At 36.2% G+C, this 23,492-nt stretch overlaps 2 protein-coding genes across 5 annotated transcripts in view; one reads left to right on the plus strand and one right to left on the minus strand.

Annotated features, from left to right (window-relative positions):
• Nucleotides 1-10,431, plus strand: part of MYO6 (myosin VI) — a 103,738-nt gene extending 93,307 nt beyond the window's left edge. For 2 of the 4 annotated variants that reach the window (XM_077174844.1, XM_054629004.2), the window contains 4 exons: nt 826-957; nt 3,108-3,134; nt 5,276-5,494; nt 7,004-10,431. In XM_077174844.1, the coding sequence (XP_077030959.1) occupies nt 826-957; nt 3,108-3,134; nt 5,276-5,494; nt 7,004-7,203 (578 nt within the window). In that variant the 3' untranslated portion in view covers nt 7,204-10,431. The remainder of the gene's footprint in view (nt 1-825; nt 958-3,107; nt 3,135-5,275; nt 5,495-7,003) is intronic. The other 2 variants (XM_054629003.2, XM_054629005.2) reach the window with 1 other exon arrangement.
• Nucleotides 10,432-16,736: 6,305 nt separating this feature from the next.
• The window catches only part of IMPG1 (interphotoreceptor matrix proteoglycan 1), a 50,595-nt gene continuing 43,839 nt past the window's right edge, over nt 16,737-23,492 (minus strand). The window contains exons 13-15 of the mRNA XM_054630546.2: nt 22,054-22,610; nt 21,056-21,275; nt 16,737-17,782 (exon numbers count right to left, since the gene is read on the minus strand). Of these exons, the coding sequence (XP_054486521.2) occupies nt 17,568-17,782; nt 21,056-21,275; nt 22,054-22,610 (992 nt within the window). The 3' untranslated portion in view covers nt 16,737-17,567. The remainder of the gene's footprint in view (nt 17,783-21,055; nt 21,276-22,053; nt 22,611-23,492) is intronic.

The following is a 23,492-nucleotide window of genomic DNA, read 5'->3' on the forward strand; positions in this document are numbered from 1 at the left end:
AATTTTCAAAATGTATAACTTCTTTTTGGGAGCTTACAGTGGGGCATTAATCACCTTGGCTTCAATGCTGTGAAGATAGAAATGGATAAGAATTATTCCTCTTTTAGATATTACAGTTTCTTCCTGCTTCTTATTGAAAGCAGTTGGTTAATTTGTGATTTAAGATCACTCAGAATTTCTTCCTGGATGTATTAATTGGAAACTAACTCATTCTCTTTTAGTGTTTTTACATATGCAAGACTTGAGCAATGTTTTCAGCTATGTAGATGGTGCAGTAATAAGTCGAGTTCTTTCCTTGTGAAGCCAGCTTGGATACTGTGAGATAACTAATGAAAAAGCCTTGTCATCATTCAATTCTTAGCATAATGAAATTCAGAAAAATTAAAATACATACATGAAAAAAGAATACAAATCTTGGCAGTCAAATTTCTGTTTTTCTTTTTTTTTTCAGTTGCAGAAATAATGTTCAGCAGTGCAATTTAACCTTTTTTTAAAAATTTGTTTCTGTGCTGCTTGTGTTGTGATACTGTCAACAGAAATATTTGTAGCACTTTACTGCTCCAAATGTCCCAGTACAGCAGCTACTTTGGGAACTGCCTTTACTCTAAAGCAGAAAAGGATTCATCAAATTCTGAGGGACTTTTTGGGCCATAAAATACAGGCCCTGTGCTGCAGCGAGTGAGGGGTTTTTATATTACATGTTATCATATTGGTGTCACAACTTGATCTCCAATCATATACCTTATCAATATAGAAAAGCATTTAATAAATACTTTTTCTGACTTTTCTCACTCATGCCTTCCCCTTCTCCTTTTTTTGGGATAGATATTGAACTCTTGGCAGCTTGCAGAGAAGAGTTCCACCGAAGGCTAAAGGTGTATCATGCTTGGAAATCCAAGAATAAGAAACGCAATGCAGAAACAGAACAGCGTGCTCCCAAATCAGTCACAGACTATGGTGAGGAGAGATAATTTTGTGTTTATAGTAGTTTTGGTGATAATATTCTAACGAGAACATTTCTGGAATGGATTCTGGGTTTGCTAGGTTGAAGAAACTTGGAATTTTTAGGAGTGTTTTATGTTGATTTAAGGTAAATATTTTGGAAAGATTGAAACTGGCAAATTCTTCACAGAAATTAAAACACTTTCAGTAGACCCAGCTACTTATGCTGAACAGCTCTCTCTTAAAACCTTATCGCACATCCAGCTGCATCTGTAAAAAGAGTTCTTGATCTACTGATGCAGGTGCTGGCATTTTTGTTAAATGTTCATTGCTGTGCTACTTTAACATTTCATAATAAATAGCCATGTAGACATAGATGTGGATACTTTTAAAAGGTGCTACTAATTCTGTCATTTACATCACTGCTTACATACATCATGTTACATCCTCCTTTATAAAATCTTGAGTGTTGATACTGTAATTCTGGCTCATGGGGTGACAAATTTTGTGTAGACCCTGTTTTCTATTTAGACCCCTCATTCTACTGATTTCACAGGCTGGTGTTTATTGACAAAGCAACACACTAATCAGAGTAAGTTTCTTTTGCATTCATCAAGAAAGTGTGGGAGTTTCAGACTGACAGACCTGGAAATTCTGTACCTGGTTTCTGGAGTGGTATTTACAGAGTGGACTGTTACTCTTTTCCCAACATCCCACCTCAAAAGTCTGGTGATCATCTATATAAAAGGAATCTAAGAAATTTATAGGATCACAGTAAATACATGGAACAATTTAGTCAGATCATTTCTTTTGTCTTTTTGTTCCATTATATTTGATATTTGTGTTCCTGTCTCACAGTTCATGGGAGAGACAAAGGAAAGGGAAGATAGGGAGAAAGTGCTCTCCCCAAAGTCACATGAGCCTGAGATTAAGGCATTGTCCTGGCACATGGAGAATAAACATCCCAGGGAATCCAGGTGCCCTAGGTAATCTCAGTCCATGTACAAAGGCACCTCCTTCCCCTTGATTCATTTACTTGAGTTATTCATTACTTGAGCATTACTTGAGTTTGAGGTTCTCAGGGAATTTTAGTATGGATATGTGGCAGGCAAAATCTGGACCCCTGGAGAAGATATTATCAAAGAATGGGTCCTTGTGTCTGAAATGTGGTTTTAGCTGCTTAAGAAAGCTTGTGACTGAAATGGCAGGAAAAGGCATTTGAAGCACTTCTGCCAAGTGGTAAATTGCTTTGAACGTTCTCTCTGGAGCTAAACGGGTAAAATATTCATACACAGTATTGCTGATGGGAAGTATCAAAGAGCAGATGATCTTTGGATTTTTGCACACAAAGCTGAGAATATTCATATTCTTATCACTTTTATTGAGATATTTGCTGCATTCTTTTCAGTGTTTTTCATTGTGTTTTTTTAGCTGCATTGAAATACGGCATAATAAGAGAATAAGAGAACCTTGCAGTTCAGGAGAAATTGATAGTGACCTTTAGAGACTCTTAATGTTAATGCCAGTATAATTCTTTGCATTGGAAATAATTATACCACATGGGCATTTCATGTATCTATGTATTGTAGTCATCTGAGAAGGTAGTAAGAAGAAATTCTGATTTCTTAGGTGTTTAAGCTAAAAGTCTTTCCGGTGTCAGTGGATGTGGGCTTCAAGTGATGTAGTTTTTTCTTTACATCTCTTCATTGATTTAATGTAGTTTTACAGTATCCTTTAATGTAATTTTATAAGTATCCTTTATTTAAATTCATACATTCAGTATAGAAGCTAAGCACTGGTTTGTGAGTTATTGCTGGTATTGACAGAGCTCTGGAAGTTCTTTTTTCTAGCAGAAACAAAAAAGTAAAGTACTACATTAATTAACTAGCAGATTTGCCAGAGGAATTTGAGCTTAGCATATATACCTCTGAAGCTTTGTAACAGGAATTGCAAATTATTAAGGTGATTAATTTTGAGGTTAACTCCCGATGAAAATAGAAGTAGAAAAAGAGTAGAAACACTTAGAATCTGCATTTATGTTGTAGCTAGAATTCCTATTTGTCTGTTATCAGCATTGGTGAAAAATGTTGATGTTTTAATGAAGCCATAACTTATAAGGGATCAGTACTTTCATGTTTTGTTCAACATGTAATATTTGTTCACAGATTTTGCACCATTTTTGAGCAACTCAAGTAAGTGAGGAGACAGTTGTTTAAGCTAACTTTGAAGAGTAGGAACACTTGAGAGCTCTATACTAACATTGATTAATCCAGTGTTTTGCTACACATGTACATAGAAGTTAATTGTAAAAAAAAAATTAAAATTATAATTTGACAATGTTATTCATCTAATGGTAATTATACATTATTCTAGTAATTTAAAAATGTACTTATCTTCATGAAAACCTACCTATTTGAGGAGTCATGGGAAGGGAGAGTGAAATAACCTTCTTACATAAATTATTGGCAGGTATAATCTCCTATTTTTTTTCCACAACCCCCAACACCCCAAAAAACATTCTTGTTCTAGCATTTTTTTTCTTGTCTGCACATGGCTTTTTGTTGTAGCAAAACTCTGGAATCAACATAATGTAACAACTATTTTCCTAGCACACAAACTAACATTCAGGTGATGGTTTCTTCTGAATAGAGAGCCACAGTTCTATAGCACCAATAGAGGCTCCATTGGCTGCTTAGCATTCCTGTTCTCTAGATTTGCCCTTTTCTCTAGATTTAGTTATGCCTAGGGGTAGAAATGAGCCTTAGCAATTACCATTGCAGTGCAAAAAGTATCCAACAATACTTAAGTACTGATCTGCTGGGATAAATGTTCAGACAATGCATAAAATTAAATTAGTTTTTTATATTCTCTGTCTTCCTGTAAGGTGTGTGTTTTATCAGAGTTGATGTATAAAAATAGCATTCAGGTGTTAAAATCTGGACGCTTTTTCTTCTATGTTTGTTGTTAATGCACACATTAAAAAAGGAGATTTGATATGTATGACATATAGGGGTTTGTTAAGGTTCTGCTCTTCAGGTTTAGAAAAATTATTTTTGCTTGAATCAGAAGAAATTTCAAGGTGTAGTTGCTAGTCTGTATTAGTTCTGTTCATGACTGTAAAAATAAGTTATTAAAAGTAATTGTCATTTTTCATATTAATAAATGTTAGCTCAGAAATTCTCTTTGTTGCTCAACAGACAAGGAAAAAAATTGAATTAACTTTTAATTATTCCTTTTATGCTGAAACATATAAAAAGTTAATTCTGATTTTCTTCTGTAGAGATGGTAAAGGTTCTTAAGCAGGGTATCTGTAACAGTAGTGTAAACCACTAAAACAAGATCACTAACAGTGATCTTGCAGGGGCAGTTATTAAAGGAAAGGATGTTGCTTTTAAGAGCATTTACTATTTAAAACTGATTATGATAGTGTTTATGTAAGATTAAGAAGGTTGATCATTTGATGAATTAACATAGAGAGTATCTGCTTTTATTTGAAAGTGAGTTTCTCTCTAGAGTCTGAAATATGGGGAACTCAAAAAGTCCAAAAATGCATGTGGAAAATATTTACCAAAAATATATATGAAACTTGAAAAAATTTCATGTAACTTTCTCCTTTAGAAGTTTAGTCAGCTGATCTTAATGGTCTGAAATAAAAAATTCCTTGAAAAAAGAAAGCATCCAGAAATTACTTCTAATGCCAGATTTTGACTTATAGAAATTTAGCCAGAAAATTGTTTGGTGGCAGCTCTGTAATAAGCAGTATTTATTGTAAACATTTCTATTAACAAATCAGTAATTTCTAACAGTATTATACATCCTTTTGTGTCGACTGTCAAACATCAAGTGATGCTTTTGTATGTTTGCAATTGAAAATGCTTCTATGCGCTGTAATCTTTTTTTACAAAGAAATGGACTGAACTAAAGCAATTACTGATAAATGTTTCTGGTTGGTAAGAAATTTTACATGGCAAGTTTTACCTTAAATATTGATTAAAGGCAGAATATGTTATTTTATTTACTTAGTTTTGTTTAAACTTGCCATTGGGCAACATGTACAGCAGTTAACATGAGCCATTTCTGACCAATGTTTTAGCTGTTGCAATTAACAGAATGCACATTATATGAGATGGGAATACTTTCTAGGTTTGCTGAGACTTCAGATGACCTTGAGAGAGAATCTCTTGGGTTTTGGGTGGGGTGGGGGGGTGTTTTCTTGTTTGTTTTGTTTGTTTGTTTGTTTTTTAATGTGCTGATTAATAAAGGAAGTAATATGGCTTTCTTGTTTTCTAATTGTTTTGTTCACTTATTTTTGGGGGGATGTTTTGTATGATAGCACAACAGAACCCCACAGCCCAGCTACCAGGCAGACAACAAGAGATTGAAATAAACAGACAGCAGCGCTACTTCCGCATTCCCTTCATCCGCCCCGCGGACCAGTACAAAGACCCCCAGAACAAGAAGAAGGGCTGGTGGTACGCACACTTCGATGGGCCCTGGATTGCTCGGCAAATGGAGCTTCACCCTGACAAGGCACCCATCCTGCTTGTAGCAGGTTGGTATTGAAACTTTGAGAAGGTTCAGAGTTGATAACAAACTTCAGAAAAAGAGAGTGAGGTTCCAAGTTCCCCAAGTTGTATCCCCTTTTTTTTTTTTCTTTTCTTTCTTTCATCAGCAGTTCTTATCTGGGCAGAATCTGAGGATTTGGGACTGCTGCTGATAGTGGCCAAATGTTTCAGAATATCACTGGGGCATGTAACTGGTCCTATGTTTTACTTCTACACATCCTTCAATTTGGGAAGCCATAGACAGTGGGAAATCAAATGGAAAGAGTTGTATTATTACAAACCCTCAGATTATTCATTGAACTGGAGACAGTGTGAAGATAAAACATCACAATTTATCTGGGAATGGTCTACTCATTATTATACTGTTTTTTAGTTAGCTATAAAGAATTACAAGCAGTTTGTATCAAAACAATTTGTGCATATGTTACATTGTCTGTCCATAGCATGAGGCTAATAGCAAGCTGATGCTTTTACCCTATTTATGCTACTTAGTATGGGAAAATAGCTTTTTAATCTTAAAAATTTAAAATAAATGTTGCAATGGATAGGTAGAGATTTATCTGGTAGTGAAATGTATCCTCCTTTTCTGGAGGGTAAGAAACAGGAGAGAAAACACTGGAGAAATGCTGATTATGCTTCTGTGTTTTGAGATTTGTATTAAACTCAATAGTTTAATATTTTCACTACAGGATTATGCTAGTAAAGCATGTTTCACTTTTTCCTTGAGGAAAGGCTATAGCCAATTTGTTTCACTACAGGATTATGCTTTACTAGCAACAAAAGTTTGTTTTCTGCAAATTATTTTAAGTAGAATTCCATATATATATATGGAATATATATATATATACACACACCAACGGTTGGTGTGTATATATATATATACACACCAACAGTTGCTGTTCAGTGCCAAAGCCCATAGCTAAAGGTAGCACTGCTGTCGTGAATACCTGTTAAAAATAAGATTACAATTTAGTTTGTGAGCTACACATATAATTTCATTGGATTGCCTATGTTGGTCCCACTGTTTGTTTTGTGTGGTAGGCTGACAGATTACCTACTTGATCCAAAGTCTGGAATTCTTAGTTGCTTTGCTACATTTAACCATAAGTAAAGCAGTTCACTATGAAGTGGCCTGAAACTGAAGGTATATGTAATCCAAATGTGGTTGTCATCCTGTAATGGGTTTCAGAAGAATATATCAAGATGATGATCTTTCAGCTTCTTCCCTTTATTCCTTTTTGCTTGCTGTTTAAGCACAGCTTTGTCAATTGCAGCATCTGATATTAGTTTATTCTCATACTGCTTTAGTGTTCTCTGTGTAATAAAAAACTAGGAAACTGAAAAATGCCTTTATCTGAGGACTTCCTCATAAGCTCTGAAGTCTACCAGCAAACCAGGTCTACAGAGAGGAAATGTAATTAACAAGGATCTAATTTTTATTGATGGAATCTTTCAATGATGTAAAATATGTTTTCTTTTTCCCTTTACCATTTCAGGTAAGGATGACATGGATATGTGTGAGCTTAACCTTGAAGAGACTGGCTTAACCCGAAAGCGAGGTGCTGAAATTTTACCGAGACAGTTTGAAGAGATTTGGGAACGCTGTGGAGGCATCCAGTATCTGCAAAACGCAATTGCAAGCAGACAGGCTCGCCCCACCTATGCTACGGCGATGCTGCAGAACCTGTTGAAATAACCGGGCAGTCGGCACAGGAGCGTTCGAGATGAGAACCTTGCCCGCGATACAAAGGGAAGAGTTCCTCTGTGCTACAGAGGGCCGAAATGTTCTGTAATCAGAGTAGAGATCTTTAATATAAAGTGAACAGATTTTATTAATCATGTGGTTTGTCAATTTGTACTTCATGATGTTTAATTTGTGTAGTGAACCTTACTAGGTATGAGGACCCTGAAGAAACTTCAGGCAGTGTAGTTTGCTGCATTTTGTTTTTATGTTGCATTTTCTTAAACAGTTTCTGTTATAACTCTTAATACTTTTAGGCAATCTGTCTGTACTTGGGTACATATTACAAAGAACTGCACTGCAACCAGCTTTTTATAAGATTCCTTCTTTAAAACACTGAGTAGCTGGCTTCAAGTGGTGGCCTAGTAAAGAGAATATGCTATTTCTAATAACTGGAATTGTGAGGCCTTAGCTTTGACTTCTGTTATGGAGAAGTTGGAGTATACTTTTATATAATCTGAGACATTTTATGTCCTGATTTGCAAACTGGTTAGTGTCTGTATTTAATGATTTTTGTTTTTCCAGAACCTGATGGGAAATCCTCTTAAACTTGAGACCTATAAACCCCTGTTTAATTCATTCTCTGTCTTGGTTTAAGAGAAATGGTTTTCTGTACATTCCAAGAAAAGCATTCGTATACGTCAAAATAGTATAATATTGGAGGCCCTGAAAGAATGTACTGCTCTTTAGGGCTTGTACCACTTCTCTTGTAGATTTATTTTTCTCTCTTTTAAGTACAAATCTGCTTTAGACTTTATTTTTCTGACCACATTTCTCTTAGCAATTCTTGGACAGTTTATTTAGCCAGGTAGTGTGATTTCAACATATTACACAAAATTGTCCAAGCTTTGTATCTGTAGGTATATAAGATTAAGGATAGCACTAAGGGAAATATTCAGAATATTCAGCTTTTTGCTGGCAGTATAACTTAACTGAGTATTGAGGCCTGAACCTCAGAAATCCTCTTTATTTTAACTGTAACAAGATATACAAGGTCTGTAACTTTTGTTAGACTGTGTAAAAAGTTGGTCCAACAACATAATGCATCTTAATAATATGTGCTGATGAAATAGATACAATTTTTAGTGTACTGAAATATCATAGTGACTTGGATGCTGAGCTGTATATTAATCTCTATCAAGTTTCATAGCTTGTAACAGTTCCCTTATTAAGCTGTTTGTTTGGGGAGTTTTTGTGGGTGGGAATTCATTAATTTCATGCAGTTTTAAGAAGCATCTTTTTCACTTAAGTGAATGTTGCTTTACCTTGCTAGCCATTATTTCAACAAATTAAACATGACCATTTATTATCTCTCTAATAGAAATCCAAAATATAAGTAGCTTGATGTCCAATTAAATAGCTTGATTTAAAAATTAATTTTTGCCCTTTTTAATTGACAGTTTGCTTACAGTATGAAATAATTTCCACACTCCTTACTGAGCATGAAACCTCCTGGAAACTTTTGTTTTTAAAATGCATAAATATACTGAATTTTCAAGAGGGTTAATTCTGTACCACAGAGAAAGCTCCTTGCTGACTTTAGGCTGTGGTTGCGTGCCACAGTCTGCTTGTTGTTATAACCACACTCCTCATGGGAATAATGTGGAGATATTCAAGTGGTATTTAACTCTGTACACACCCACTGCATCAGGGAATCTCAACTTCTGCTGCAAACCCACTCTACTTCCTGGTCATGTGATTGTAAATGAGAAAATTGTTTTCATTTTACTCAAATTCTTCACTGAAACAGTCATTTTTGGCTGGAAGATTAAAGGAGAAGAGCATCAGACTACTGCCTGGAAAGTTGTGTGCAAACCTGTATAGTGTTGTGTGAGTTTAAAGGTGCAGCTTATGAAATTTAGATTACTGGTTTAATGTGTTACTGCATTGGAACCAAAATGTGACAGCTTCCAGTCCCCAAACACTTAGCACTGCAAGAAGCTGTGCTTGCTCATGCGATCGAAGGAAGAAAAATCACTGACCTGACCTGTGTTTGTTTCTCTCTGGGTTTAGCTGCTTGACTTAACACATTCCATCTCATTGTATGTATCTTTAAAAATCCATGGATCTTAAGAGACGGATATTGTAAGCAAAGAACCTCAAGTGCTTATATGTGTGTAGGTATATTCACATATATGTGCTTAAATATTTTAGTATGTATGTATGTAAGCATACCTGCAGCCAACTTTAAGTAAAATTAACTTAATAACTGTATGTTTCCACTCTTTTCCTTTAGTTAGGTCAGGATTTCCTTGACTGGCATTGGAAAGAAAATTTGTTCATCAGAATGGGGTGTATGGAAATTTTTCTTTACTTAAATGACTAACAAATATGAGCTATCAGGAAAATAAAATGGACTTTGAAATAGTGGAAGAGGGTCTGGTGGCTGGACATCTTAAGTGAGATGTTCCCTCCTCCCAGCATTGATCCAGAAGTATGCCTGAGGGAAGCAGAACATGCATTCCAGAAATCAGGGTATTCTAGTTTGCACAGTAGCAGGCTGCTTTTTTTTCCCCTTTTTTTTTCACTCCACACCAAAAGCAGCTTCTGCTCTTAGTTTTACTTATCCTTTTGTGAAACATAATTAATTTTCAATTAGTTTCAGATTATTTTATTTTTTTTACATGTCTGGCAATATTTACTGCCTACCAATAGTTTCCATGGTCCCTTGTACAGTGTCAGATAATTATAGTTAGTTGATTTGGAGAGGAAATATAAAAGGAGGGGAAAGGGTTGATATTTAGGACTGTAGTATGACCTGATGCCTATCTGATCTATAATTATAGAGAAAATTATAGAGGTTTTTAAAGCAGATTGGCTTGGTTGTCTGTGTGTTTAATTAAAAAAAAAAATTCTTCCTGCCTGTCAGTGAAGCTGTCCATTATAGTTGAGATCTGCCTAAAATGTTCCACAAAACAAAGAATAGGAAGAGAATCACCACACTAAGCTACCTTCCTGACTAGGTGACCCAGGAATATGCATTTTCTTGAGAATGCTGCTCTGAAGATCCTAAGGTCATTCAATACTTGTCTTTTATCCACTGATAATATTGTGTTTTTCTTTACCTAGTTGAATCCTCTGGGTTTTTCTTCAAATACCTTTATTTTAAGTATTTAAATGACCTCTTAATACTGTACTGAAAATTAAAAATAAAAAATAAACACATTCCATGTTGAAATCTTACTTGTATCTTCTTACTGTTTTGGCTTTGAAGAGTTGAAGCATAAGGGTTAATTAAGTTAAGAGAAAGGTAAAAATATTCCTTTGCTGGTTATGTCTGCTGTTTTTCCATGAGATAGTTTTGGTGCTTAAACCTACTTTTTAAAGCTTTATTCTAGTAAAGATTTTGTCTTTAGTTTCTAAGGTAAGTGTTCCTCCAAAATAACATTCTGATATTAGAAAATTCTGATTTTGTTTTCTTAAATATCAAGCTTCATTTCTCAGTATTTATTGAAACAAGTATCTTTTTACTTTCAATACTTTTTTTAAACATTTATTGCTATCATTTCCAATGTGTCTATCATTTGCTATGCTATGTACTCTGCATTCTTTTAATTTTAGGTTGTGTCAGTCAGTGACTGATGACATCAACTCTGCTGCTTGGAATGTGTGCTCTCTGGGGGAAGCTTTATGTTTGGGATGGACATGTGGTATTGCTTTTGTGGGGGTTTTGTTTGTTTGTGTTCCCCTTAGAGTCTTCAGGAACTTTCTCATCTTAAGGGCCAAATCACAGTGGCAGTTTTTAAATTTAAAAATATTCAAGTAATTCATACTTTATCTAGGAAATGTAGTTTCGTTTCAGTTTCCTTATGCCTTTTATCACCAACTGTAACTTTACATCAGTTTTTATGTAACATGATGAGCTGAAGTGCAATATTAGGTACCACTTCAATTCCCTGTGAAATTTTCAAGTAAATAATTTTATTATGTTTTATTGAAATACAAAAGGTTTACGTCCAGCAAACATTTGGTAATTAATTGTTGAGAGTGATAAATACAATCATGAATAATCATTATTAAAATACACATTTTAAAATTACTTATTTTTTAATCTGACTAATGATAACTAGTATAAGTTGAAATACACTAAACACATACAAAAATACATTTGTAATGGAAAAAAATGGAATGCTATCAGCATTCTTAATGCATTCTTAGCTTACATGAGCAATGGTGAAAAGCTAGCATTTGTAGGCAAGGATGACTTCCAGTTCCTTGCAAAAAGTACTTTTAAAGTAATTTTATTTTGAAACGTTACTGTGTAAAAACACATCTTAGGTTTCTCCTTTATTTTTCTTTCCTACTTAAATAAAGTAAGTAAAACCACTATTTCAGCTGTAGAAACTCAACCTTGTGTTCTTGGTGCACTGCCTTCATCCGTATGCAGTCACCAGTTCTGGTGGTTTTGCAGGCAAGCCCGTGCAGTTGTTTGGAATTCATAAACAGTTCTTTTGAGAGGACTTGAGAAAGGAAACCAAAGTTCAGTCTTTGCTGTGGTAACTGCACAGCACAAAGTAAAAATTGTCACCAAAGTCAGCTGCTGTCCTGAATACATGGAAGTTTCACATCTGGATGAGGGGTTGTCATCCAGGATAGTCATGAACTTTGAAGAAGCTCAGTTTGAGCTGTAAGTATGACTTCTGGTGTGCACCAAGCAGCAAACCAATGCCTGAATACAGCACTGGTGCAGAATATAAATAGAGATATAAACTCAAGAAAAAGATACTCAAGGTAAAATAATGCTCCTACTTGAATCAGGATTGTTGATTCATAAATTAATAAGCCTACAAAATACTTAATGGCCACCCATTGTCTGCTTGGATTTCTCCTACAAAAACTAACAGTAACCTCTCAAAATTGTTTGTGTGGATACTGACTCTAAAGTGTAGGTTCTCATGTGCAATTCTAATCTACTCATTACCAGGTGGGTGCTTGTGAATACAAATCTCATGTTCTGAAAAGATGACGTTCCACATATTGTACCTCAGCAAAAAGGTTAAAGTCAGGATAACCTGTCACCAGAATTCTGTCACCAGAATTAAACAGCTAAGTGAATATGTAAGTATGTAAAAATGATGTATTTATTAACAGAAAAATAGGAATCTGATGTTCATAGAAACCCTTGAAAAATTAAATGCAACTTCTGATTTGCCATGTGAGCATTCAGGGAGGGAATGAAGAAGTTCCCAAAATTTTTTAATGTGGCCTTTAGTCAATGACAGCTCTAATTTCCATTCACCATTTGCATCAGTGTGTGTAAGGAAGGTTAGTAGAGGGGTATAGAAATGCACTGAAGTTCCATTGACATTTTTACCAGAATGGTTGTAACATACAATACTGAAAAATGTCACATCTCAGCAAAATCTGTTTCTAGCACTCAGCTCTAAAATAAAACAGTTAAAATGTGTAAGCACCAGAAGCTTAATGCATGCATCTTAATAGTGGGGACTTCCTACCAGGCATTTTAGAAGTGCTCAAAAGCTGCTCAACTTGGTCATTTGTTTTCCTTCAGTAAAACTATTTTTTTTAAATGTGCACTGATTTTAGAGCCAAAATACTGTATCCTTAGGAATCCTTTATTTTTTTTTCATACTCATCCTGAAGTCCAGTCTTGGATAATGCAGACCTTCTTTCTTGAAAACCTATAAGAGAAAGTCCCATATGACATTTGAAAAGTATTTGAAAGTGTACTATTTATCTAATGGTCACACAAGGTCACACAAAAATCTGGTAAGATAATTGTAGTTCATCATAAGAATTGAGCTTTGAGAAGAGAAGGCTTCAGGGAGACCTTCTAGTGGCCTTTCAGTACCTAAAGGGGGCCCAAGAAGGAGGGAGAGAGTCTTTTTCTGAGGGCAGGGAGTGATAGGACTAGAGGGAATGGCTTTAAAGTGGAAGAGATTTGGATTAGATGTAAGGAAGGAATTCTTAACTGTGAGGGTGGTGAGGCACTGGAAGAGATTGCCCAAAGAAGTAGTGGATGCACCATCCCTGGAGATGTTAAAGGTTGTTAGTTCATTAAATACTATGTGGGTAAAACTCCACCCTATCAAAATCCCCTCTGATAAGGAAGTTTTGCAATAATTTTCCATGCAGTGATTCTTTAACTAAACTGGAGACATTTTCATAATTGGGAAGGATTTCAAGGTTATTTTAGCTTCTACTGAAACTTTATGCTTATTTTCATATATGCCTTTATAAATACTGAGCTGTACTTACTCTAGATGTCCTAAAAAGCTGTCACTGCCGTCATTACATATCGCACACCAGAACTTAAATACTGAATTCTCAATTTGGCCTACAAGTTCTAGATAGCCACATCCTGAAAATACAGTTCAAGTGCCATATTCTATTTAAAAAATCTTAGCCCTGAAGGAATTTTCTAGATTATGAAATCAAAATGCTCCTCTTAATTTCAGCTAATGAAAGGTGTTCTACTTTCATTTTCTTCTGCCATTGACTTTTTTCAAATCATTAAAAACATGTTGAATCTAAGGGTGATGTTAACATTCACTGTGAACTTAAGTAAAAGTGAAAAATAGACTCTCAGTTTTTTAAAATCCATTTCAATTTTGTGGTTGCTGGATTTCTTACTAAATTAATTTACTTAACTAGATCTTGAGAAGAACTTTGTCAATGTACTTTTGGCAATTCAAATATGGTCTAGATGACACAAACTGTGTTTTCTTTCACAGATGTGCCATTTTATTACTTAATAAAATATTTAATTCTTTTCTATGTAGAAATTTTAAGTAGTTTAGCTATTATGAAAGTTTATTGGTCTACAATTGCCCACAGGCACATTTCTTTTAAGGTGGGTGTAAAATACTAATTGCAAACATCTGTGCTCATGCTTTTATGACCAGTGAAGTGAGTTCATTCTTGAGCTTTTCCAAACTGCTACTGCCTGCTGCTTTGTCCATCTCCACCTTTGTCCATCTCTATCTTTGCATTCCAGTCCCCCCATTTTCAGCTCAGTCTATAACTGTACGTGAAGAGATCAGACCTGGGAATGATGAATATCAGTGACAATAAATCTTTTCTTTATGGTATCTTTGCTTGTTCCTCTATTTACATAACAACAAATATTAGGAGCCCAAGATTCATGTGGTTGATATCCTGTCTTCCAAAATGTCCAGCTAGTCCCAAGGGCACTCCTGTACTGATATTCCCCACAATAACATAGGGTGCTAACATATATAGCAAAACCTTTTTATTCCTAATTGGGCTGTAATTCAGAAAAATGAAAATGACAAAGTAAAAGCTTTTTTTTTACCTATCAAGAGGATATACTCAGATACATCAGAAACAGTCTGCCAGTTTTAGAGGAAGTTTTGACTCAGCTTTTCCCCTTTCTGTCTTTTTTTCCCCCCACAAAGATTCAAGGTGCAAAACTTGAAATAATACTTGAGAAATGAGCAATATTCTGCTCAAATTAGAATTCCTACTTTTTAAACTCTATGTAGCTTAACCAGACTGAGTGATCTGAGATTTTTTTAGTACTGCTATTTAAACCTCTCCTTTGGATTGCATTTTGTGTTACTTTGTCATTTCAGGTATTTCTTCTTCCTTCACATATTCCAGTGACTGCCACATTACCACATGGTTCTACAAAATAGAACTTGGTTACATAAAAACATTTAAGAAGAAAATGTAGTTGTCATATCAAGCATCAAAAAACTGAGCTTTTTTTTGTATGGAATTACTACAAAGAGGCTCCCCGATAACATTGACAATGGACACAACAGATTTTTAAGGTTCTTGAAAATAGTCACAAACCTTGATTTTGTCTGGCTGATGCTGGAAACGAAGAATTCCAGAGACTAACTTGTCAGTCTTGGTTTTGTAAACTCATCTGGTGACCTGCAAAAGTGAAAAACCAAACCACTAATTATTTCTCTAAATGTCTAAAAGCACTCAGCTAGGATAGACTGGCAGAACCATGCAAGAGAGCTGTAAGAAAAGCAGTTCTACAGTCCTGTTATGAAAACTACACTGCAGTAAATGTGGAAAGCAATGAATGCATTAGTATTTTCAGTTCTGAAATCGCCATGCAAGAGAGTAGCTTCAAGTTTGATTTAGTTGTGGAGTTAATACACGAAGGTGGACCTGTTATTTCAGGTGGGGCTGTTAGTTGAGGGATGAGAAAGGGGTTTCCATGCAGTTTACCTCCAGGCTGAATTGTGTTTTCAAGTTCATGTAATGCTTCGTGATCAAGGATCTCTGAGGAACTGAGACAAGCACTTACACTGCAAGCCGTGTGACAAAAGCTAGATAGGGATTCATCGTGTTCAAAAGCAGGATTGATCCTTACAGCATTTTCTGGGTTACAGCTGCTGAGAGTAGGACTTCTACAATGCAGAACATTTTTGTTTAGGTAAGATTTTAAATTGCAAAAGAAACAAAAAGACTATTTTGAAATGTGAAGGAAAAGATTGTGAGCAGCTTACTGCAAATTAGAGTTTCTTTTGCATTTTCTTCTTATCTTAATAATGAAAATGATGAAAAGAAAACCAAGGCTTCCTAAGCCAAGAATGAGAGATTTAAAAATGAAGGGTTGTGTGGGTTCTGGACCAAATTTTGCACAGCGCTGTCCTTGGTAAAGCTGGTGTCTACGTACAGGGCATCTAAAATAAGGAAAGGAAGAGAAAAAATGTACAGAACTTCAAGGCAAAAAACACTGAGTATCTTAAACAAAAAGAAAGGAAAATCTGCAATGTAATATGAACTCATTATTTCCACTACAAGTAATTATGTTTCTGCATGAAAATTATGTGATTGATCATAAGGAAAGATAATATCTTTACATTCAAGAGTGAGTTTTAAATAAAAAGACACTGACATATTCCTTGCCGACCTACAAATTTTGAGGAAGTAATGCATTTTAAATATCTCTGACAAATTTCTAACCCCACAGGTAACGTTTGTGGTTTAGAACTTTAGAAGTTCCGGTGTGTTTTAAGGTAATGTCTGAACACAACTTTGAAGCCTATATTCTGTTTACTGGTGATTTCACTCCGGGGAGTAAGGTCTGGAATAGGGGTTCTACTACAAGTAGCAGAACTCTACTCCTCTTTTAAGACAAGAGGGAAGTGAATTTACAAGGAGAACAAGGGAAAATAGTAGGCCATAATTTTCTCTCTGACAGTACAAGTTTGCACAAGCTGTCAGTCAGACACTGGTGGGAATTTGTGACTTGCTATAATTCACAAAAAAAAAAATTTATTATTTTTAGTACTTTTATAATTCCTCATGTTGGTTTGGTTATACTTATACATTCAGGGTTTTTCTGGATGGGGAAAGGATTATTTTGCTTAGTGCATCAGTCTTGGAGGAGTAGGTCAGACCCCTTGCTACCTCAGCAAAGTTTTGAAGAGGACCTTTCTAGGTCACAGGCTGATTTCCAGTGCTAAATGCTGCAGCTGCTCTACTGTGACTCTGAAAGTCAGGAATTTGGCAGTAACTGTGGTGAATTCAAAATACATTGAAGAAAATTAATTTTGGTAGTTGGGTTGTTACAGTGAATAATTTGAATAATTTGTCCAATGGTCTTAATTTTTGATGTTACCCTTAAGTAAGGTAAAAGATGTATTGTTAATCTAGTCAAAGTATTGAGAGAAAATAAAAAACGCAAGAATTGTAACTTGATCCTTGCTTATGTACATGGCTGGTCAGCTACTGTGTGCCAGTCTGGTATAGTTTCACATAATACTGTGAATTGTCTAGTCTTACAATGAGAAGAAACTTCATACTTTGGAAAAGAGAGTGAATATGTTCAAGTACTCTGTAGTTCTCAGTTTGACTTAAGATAATTCCATTTAAAAATCCTTAAGAAATATATTTGCAGTAAGGAAGAGCTGCTAATCTTCAAGTCTTTCCCAGAAATCCCTGAAAGCAGCTTAAGCCTTCACGTGCTTTATTGGGTGGTCTGGAATCACAGTCTGTATGAATAAAGATTTTCTTTTTAATATATCTTACAAAAATGTAACTTCTTAAAATGCTACAATGTAATTGCTAGCAAAACTGTGAATGTGTTATTCCATTTTTCCAAAATGTGTTTGGAAATCTGAAATGAGTGCATGCCTTTGTGTGTGTCATCACTGCCAATGATGCTGAATTTCTAATAGATTTCTGAAGCATCTATAAAAATAACTAGATCATAATGTTCTGTGTATACTAACAGGCAGAAATGGATTTATCCATGGTGAGGCTATTTATACTTCAGAAGGGTATTTGCAGTGTGACTTCAGCATCTGAATGTCGATCTTTTGGGTTATTAGCATGGTTTGTGGGGCTGTTAACAGAAGCCATTAATCTCTTTACCTGCAGACAGCTCCTCTTCCTGGCACCAGCTCACACTTGCCCCCGTTGACGCAGAGGTGGGGCTGCAGCTCGCACAGGCTGCGGCAGGGCAGCCCGTCCTGGCTGCCATAGCCCGGCTTGCACAGGCACTCGGCCTCTTTCGTCCACTCGTTCAGCACGCACTCGGAAAACTTGTCACAAGCCAGGAACTTGCAGGGGTCTGCCTGATCAGCTGGAAAGGATGGGTAAATCATTAAATGAAGCATTACCCCAAAGGGCCTTGGCAGGGCTTGTGGCAGCCAGAGAAAACAGCTCCTGTTTACTGGCCTGCCACTTGGCTGGGCTGAGAGGAGGATGTTGTCCAGCATGGAAGGACAGACAACCTCTTCCTGTACAGGACACAGCCAGGTCATGGTGACATCTGCACTGATTTACCCCATCTCTGTTAAGCAGTGAGTTTATTTTCATCTCACTGACAAGGATTTTCACATTTGGATGATTTTACCCTGTGTTTGCTGTGAGTGCTATCATCATACTCATGGATCCTGTGCTACAGCCTTCTCTACAGTGAGAGAAATAATTTCAACTCTAATTATGTGTTCTTAAACACAAAATTTAGGGCATGACAGAGGAATGGAATTAGATTATTGAATATTGCACAATCCTAAGACCTGCAATGTAGAAATACTGTCATATTCCAAAGAATATGCTTACAGGCTTTGTAGTGTTGGGTTTTTGTGTATGGGTGGGTTTTTTTTGTTTGTTTGTTTGTTGGAGTTTTTTGTTTGTGCTGTTGTTGATGTTGTTGTTTTGGGTTTTGTTTGTTTGTTTGTTGGGGTTTTTTTTTTGTGTTTTTTTGTGTAATTTTTTTTGTGTTATGGTATGTTAACATTGGAAAGTCTGCTTGGGTTTTTGTTTTGTTTTTCAAATATTAGTAAGAGATGCCTCTGTGAGATTAAGGGAAAAGGACCCTACTGATGTTCATGGGAAGGCCCAAATCAGAGACAGCTGTTACACAACTTTGCTTCTCCTTTCCCATTCTCTGCCAACCAACTTGTACAGATGGGGTGATGAGGAGGATGGCTGCATCCACCTGTCTTGTCTCATGGAGTCTGTGTCCTGAGTACCATGGGGCAAAAACCTTAGAAGGCAAAAAGTTGAGAAGCAGATCAGGGAATACAAATCCTGTTCTTGCCATCAAACAGCCCTGGTAAGATATATGAATACAGAAAGGAAAACAAAACAAAACAAAACAAAAAGTGGAGAAAACTAGGAAAAGAGAGCAGAGAAGGAAACGAGAGCAGAGAAGGAAACAAGAGCAGATATACAGGTATGAACTGGGCTTTGTGGCCCTTTATAATGATGTAGTTTAAACGGAAGTTTTGTACTGGATATTGCAGCTTGTAACTGGGATGAGAGTTTTCTTCTGCAGCCATTCATGCTCTATACACCAGATGCTCAGTAATACTAATTTAAATGAAAAATGAGGGTTGCATTTGTTATACGAGTACTGGAAATCTCAGACACACACTGGGATATGCTTCAGTGGTAGAAATGAATCCATCAGAGCTGATAATTTATAATCTCTCGATAATTTTATGGCTAATTCCTGGTTTTAATTTCTGACTAGTGGGTTTAGTGTGCACCATTTCCCTTTGCTATATGCAGTGTGCATGTTGGCTTGATACATCCTTGGCTCCTGGACTGGGGGTGTGAGCACAGGTAAACTCCAACAACAAGTAGAGCTTGGCTCAAGCACTTGGCTGGGCTGGGTTCTTGTGATAATATTTCATCTTCCTTAATACATACGTGCATACTTTGTTTTATTTTCTGTTTCCACAGAAATTAATTATTAATAAAAAAATAAAGAACAGATATAAAATTAATAATTAGTTATTTATTAGAAATTATTAAGTAATAATGAAGTATTCCGTGCAGGTATTTTGAAAAGTCCTTCTTTATGGTATTCTTTAGGACCAGTGCAGTCAGCCCTTGCAGCTGCTGACTCTTGATGTAGATTTTGGACTGTCAGTTCCCATCCATGCTTCACTTTGGTAGAACATCCTTACCACTAGATGGCTCTCAGTTTCACAATAAGGAGGAATTTGCTTATATTACCTTAACTTGATAGACAGGTTGGGTTTAATTTTTTTGATTTGTTTTCTGAAATGAAAACGCATCTGGCTTTGGCACACCTGTACTGGAATATACTGGCTCTGTGAACACAATTTCTTCTATTTTGACTCTATAAGCTACTTTATAAGCTATATATACTACTATATATTACCTAATAAGATTATAAGCCTCAAAAAACTAGCTCTCTCCACAAATTCTCTCTAATGAATTCTTTGTTTTCCTGAATTATGTTGAAATACCATATCAGTAAGGCATATCAGATGAAGATGAAAGATTTAAAAATTTTTATGAATTTGCATTTTAGGATCTTTCTTATTTTAATTTTTATTTAATGAAAATTCATTACTAAAGCAGGGAACATATGGCAGCCCAAAGTTTACTCTTTATAATTAACTAATTTGATACTTTATTCATCAAACATCAGTTTATTATGGTTTATTTGGTGGGTAGAATACTGTGATTTTGTTAGCTTTCTTTACCACAAGCTACCTATGCTTTTAGTGGCCACAAAGACATATGTAAAAAGAAAACTGGTTAGAAACTGAATTTTAACTGGATTTTTGTTCCAGAATTGTCATAGATCTGTACATAAAAAGACAGCTTAACCAAAACTGCTTGAGGCATCTGCATACCTTTGCTATTGTTCTTCTCCATGACAATGAAATTAAATTCAACCCTGAAATAATTACCAGAGCCTGAAAATAGATTTAGGCTTCAATTTTATAAAATAGTGTAGTTTTTGAAAACACTAAGTTTTTGACATAAGAATAGTGTCCAGTTGTGTAGTTACTGACTTTCTACTGTTTAGCAAAGACTACAAACTTATTTGAAAGATATAAATCCAGAGGGATTCTAGAATTACAAATCTATGGAGTACTACATAAAGTCATGCCCAATTAGTGAGTGTCTGTAGAATCCAATTATTCCTACACATTGTCTCCTTTTGTTTTGAATAATGTATCCCTTTAAAAAAAGAACAAATAATGCTCTAAACCATGGTTTGCTTATAACATTGCAATAATCACCAGAAATCATGTTTCCATACTCCAGTGAAAGACCTGCAAACTGCACATGAGCATTTCTTATACCTGTCTCCACCCAGCACTTATTCCAGAGATCACTCTGTCTCTGAAAAGCAGCTGGTGAACATGCACAGCCCAACAGCTCCACCCAGCTTTTCATTACAGTAAGAAAATATATCTGCAGAGAATTTGCAACAGCTTTTTTCATCTTATTACCCCCTATCATTGGGAGGATAATGCTAATGTGGTTATTTTCAAGACAGTCATACTTCTGAATCTGTAACAGTCTGAAAAAAGATTGTCTGCTTAGTTTTGATTTAGCACATACATTAGTAATGCAATCTTACCTGGCTCTATATCCAGGGAATAGCTGTCAATCTCCAAATTGAGGTGCTGAGCTGCAGCATCACAGAAATCTTCCAAAACACAGTGTACTGCTTCTGTGATATTGTATGGCACTGTCTTGGCAAATTTCATTTTGCTGTTCACAATCACACTTCCATTCCTGAAGTTGAGAATTTCCAGGTGCTTAAAACCTGTAAGGTTGGACTGAAGGTATGGAAGTAACTGCAAAACAGAAATTTGCCTTTATATTAACTTGATGTAAGTGTCTACCTGCTATTAATTTCTCTTATAGTCAATTTTCATTATCAAGTACACACATCACAGATTTATTTTCCTGAGTTTAATACAATTGTTAGCTCCATGAACAAATTAACTTTTCTGTTTAGCAGTATCTTCCTCTGGATTTCTGCTCTTTTCTCAATAATGTATTGAGATGGATGGGCAGCAATTTCCCCTGTAATGAAATGCATAGCAGCTGGGGAGTTTATTCATCTGGAAGAGAAAAAAATTACCTCACTCAAAAGCCAACTTTAATTATTTTCAAACATTCAATCCAGGCAGGTTAGGGCATAGTATAATAGGCATGTTATAGCTGAGCTGACCTGTGCCCTATTGTACCAACAGAGAAAATCCATATCTAATCACAGTCTATGCTATGATATATTTTTAAAAGCCTATTTTTAAATGCAGCAAGCAGACACAAGTCTCAGATATAATCAGCACTGCTATACTGTTGACGTGGATCTAAGAAAAAGCCAAATAAATTACATGCTAGGCATATATCTGGGTTCTCTTGATCAAGTAAAATCTTTCATCACTGACTTCATAAACTCTGTCTTAAGACTCTAAGAGCATCCCAGGCTTATGGATCCTTTAAAATATAGCTTATCAGACTGAACTGTAGTAGGGTTTAGTATTGTTAAAATACTGTGCACTTCAGTGTATTCCTTTAAGCTGCACCCAGCTACCACAAATGCTGTTCAGGTTGATTTTCACCCACCAATTGCATGAACTGTTGTTCCAGTGCTTTGTATTCTGTCGAGCTCCTGTTGAAGAGGTCATCAGAGAAGTGCATGTTGGTCACCCTCAGGCTGAAGAAAACCACGAGCTCTTTGCCTTTGGCTGCAGTGGTCATGGAGCTGGTAGTGACATACTTGAGCACGGGTGCAGGGGTGGTTTCTGCAGGCTCCGTGGTCAGCACTGGGATGTAGCCACTGCCCTCGTCCAGCCCGGCCGTGCTCACGGCGCCCATCTGATCCAGCTCGGCAGCGATGTCCTGCACGCCCATCCCGGTGCCATCCACAGGAGCACCCTCAGGGGCTGGCACTGAGGCACCTGGTAACTCAAGGGACTGCTCAATGACCTCAGAGGGGCTGTAGGACGGGCTGGTGGCTGCAGGCAGCGGTGCTATTGGTGGCAGCACATCGGTAATGACAGCTCCAGGCTGCACGGTAGAGATGCCACTTGGAGCAGTAAAGAAAGGCAAACCTTCATAAGTGCTGGCTGTAACAAAAATATCATCACCTGATGATTCTGGTTCTTCCATGATCTTAACTGCTGCAGGAAAACATGATAAAACCAAATTAGCTATGCTGCAAAGCAAGTGTAAAAAGCATCAAGCATGGTAAAAAAAATGTATATGGTATTTCCACTGAAACACTTTTAACAATAAGTTCAACCTTATCTAAATATGAAAATGTTAACGCCATCACCAAGGTCTACTGAAACAAAATGCCTCATACACATGTTTGAGTGATGGGATTTCTGCAGGTTCTATGTTTAATATTTATGCTTGGCAAGTCTTTCCTGAACCTCTACAGCACATTCTTGTTCTGAAGGTACATAATCACACTGTCAGTTTATATTGTCTGAAAGGGGAGATTGGAGCTTTGAGCTCTCTGCTTGGAACACTTGTATGCCAGAGTCATCCTGCTTAGCTCTGTGAAAAGCTAAAGCTATTATTTGCCAGTAATCACAAAATGTGATTACAAAAACAATACAGCCCCTCCAGATGCAAACTGTGTCAATTTACCCAAAAGACAATAGCAGCAATGAAAAAATATTCAAACCTTAAGAAGCCATCTACTGCACCTGAAGCAGAATTTTTATGATATTCCCATCGGGGCTTGGCATGGATCTAGGATATGTGATTACTGTAGCTGAAATCCAAATCTAAAATTTCGGGAATGTGACTCTCTGAATTTGGCTTGAGGCTTCCTGGCCACAATGACTTCACAATAAATAATGTCCTCCATCAAGCCACCCGCCCAAACTGGTGCCTTTGTCCTTTCCCAATGCTATACCATTCTTCACATGGAACTTTTAGCAGCCCCCTTTAGGCAAAACCACTTATTGGCAGTAAGAAAGAAATTTTTCTCCCACTGATCAACTCTTCCTTTCCCTACATCCTAATTTCCTCCCAGTGGCCAATGAAAACAT

This window comes from Agelaius phoeniceus, chromosome 3 (assembly GCF_051311805.1).
Source record: "Agelaius phoeniceus isolate bAgePho1 chromosome 3, bAgePho1.hap1, whole genome shotgun sequence".
Classification (NCBI taxonomy): domain Eukaryota; kingdom Metazoa; phylum Chordata; class Aves; order Passeriformes; family Icteridae; genus Agelaius; species Agelaius phoeniceus.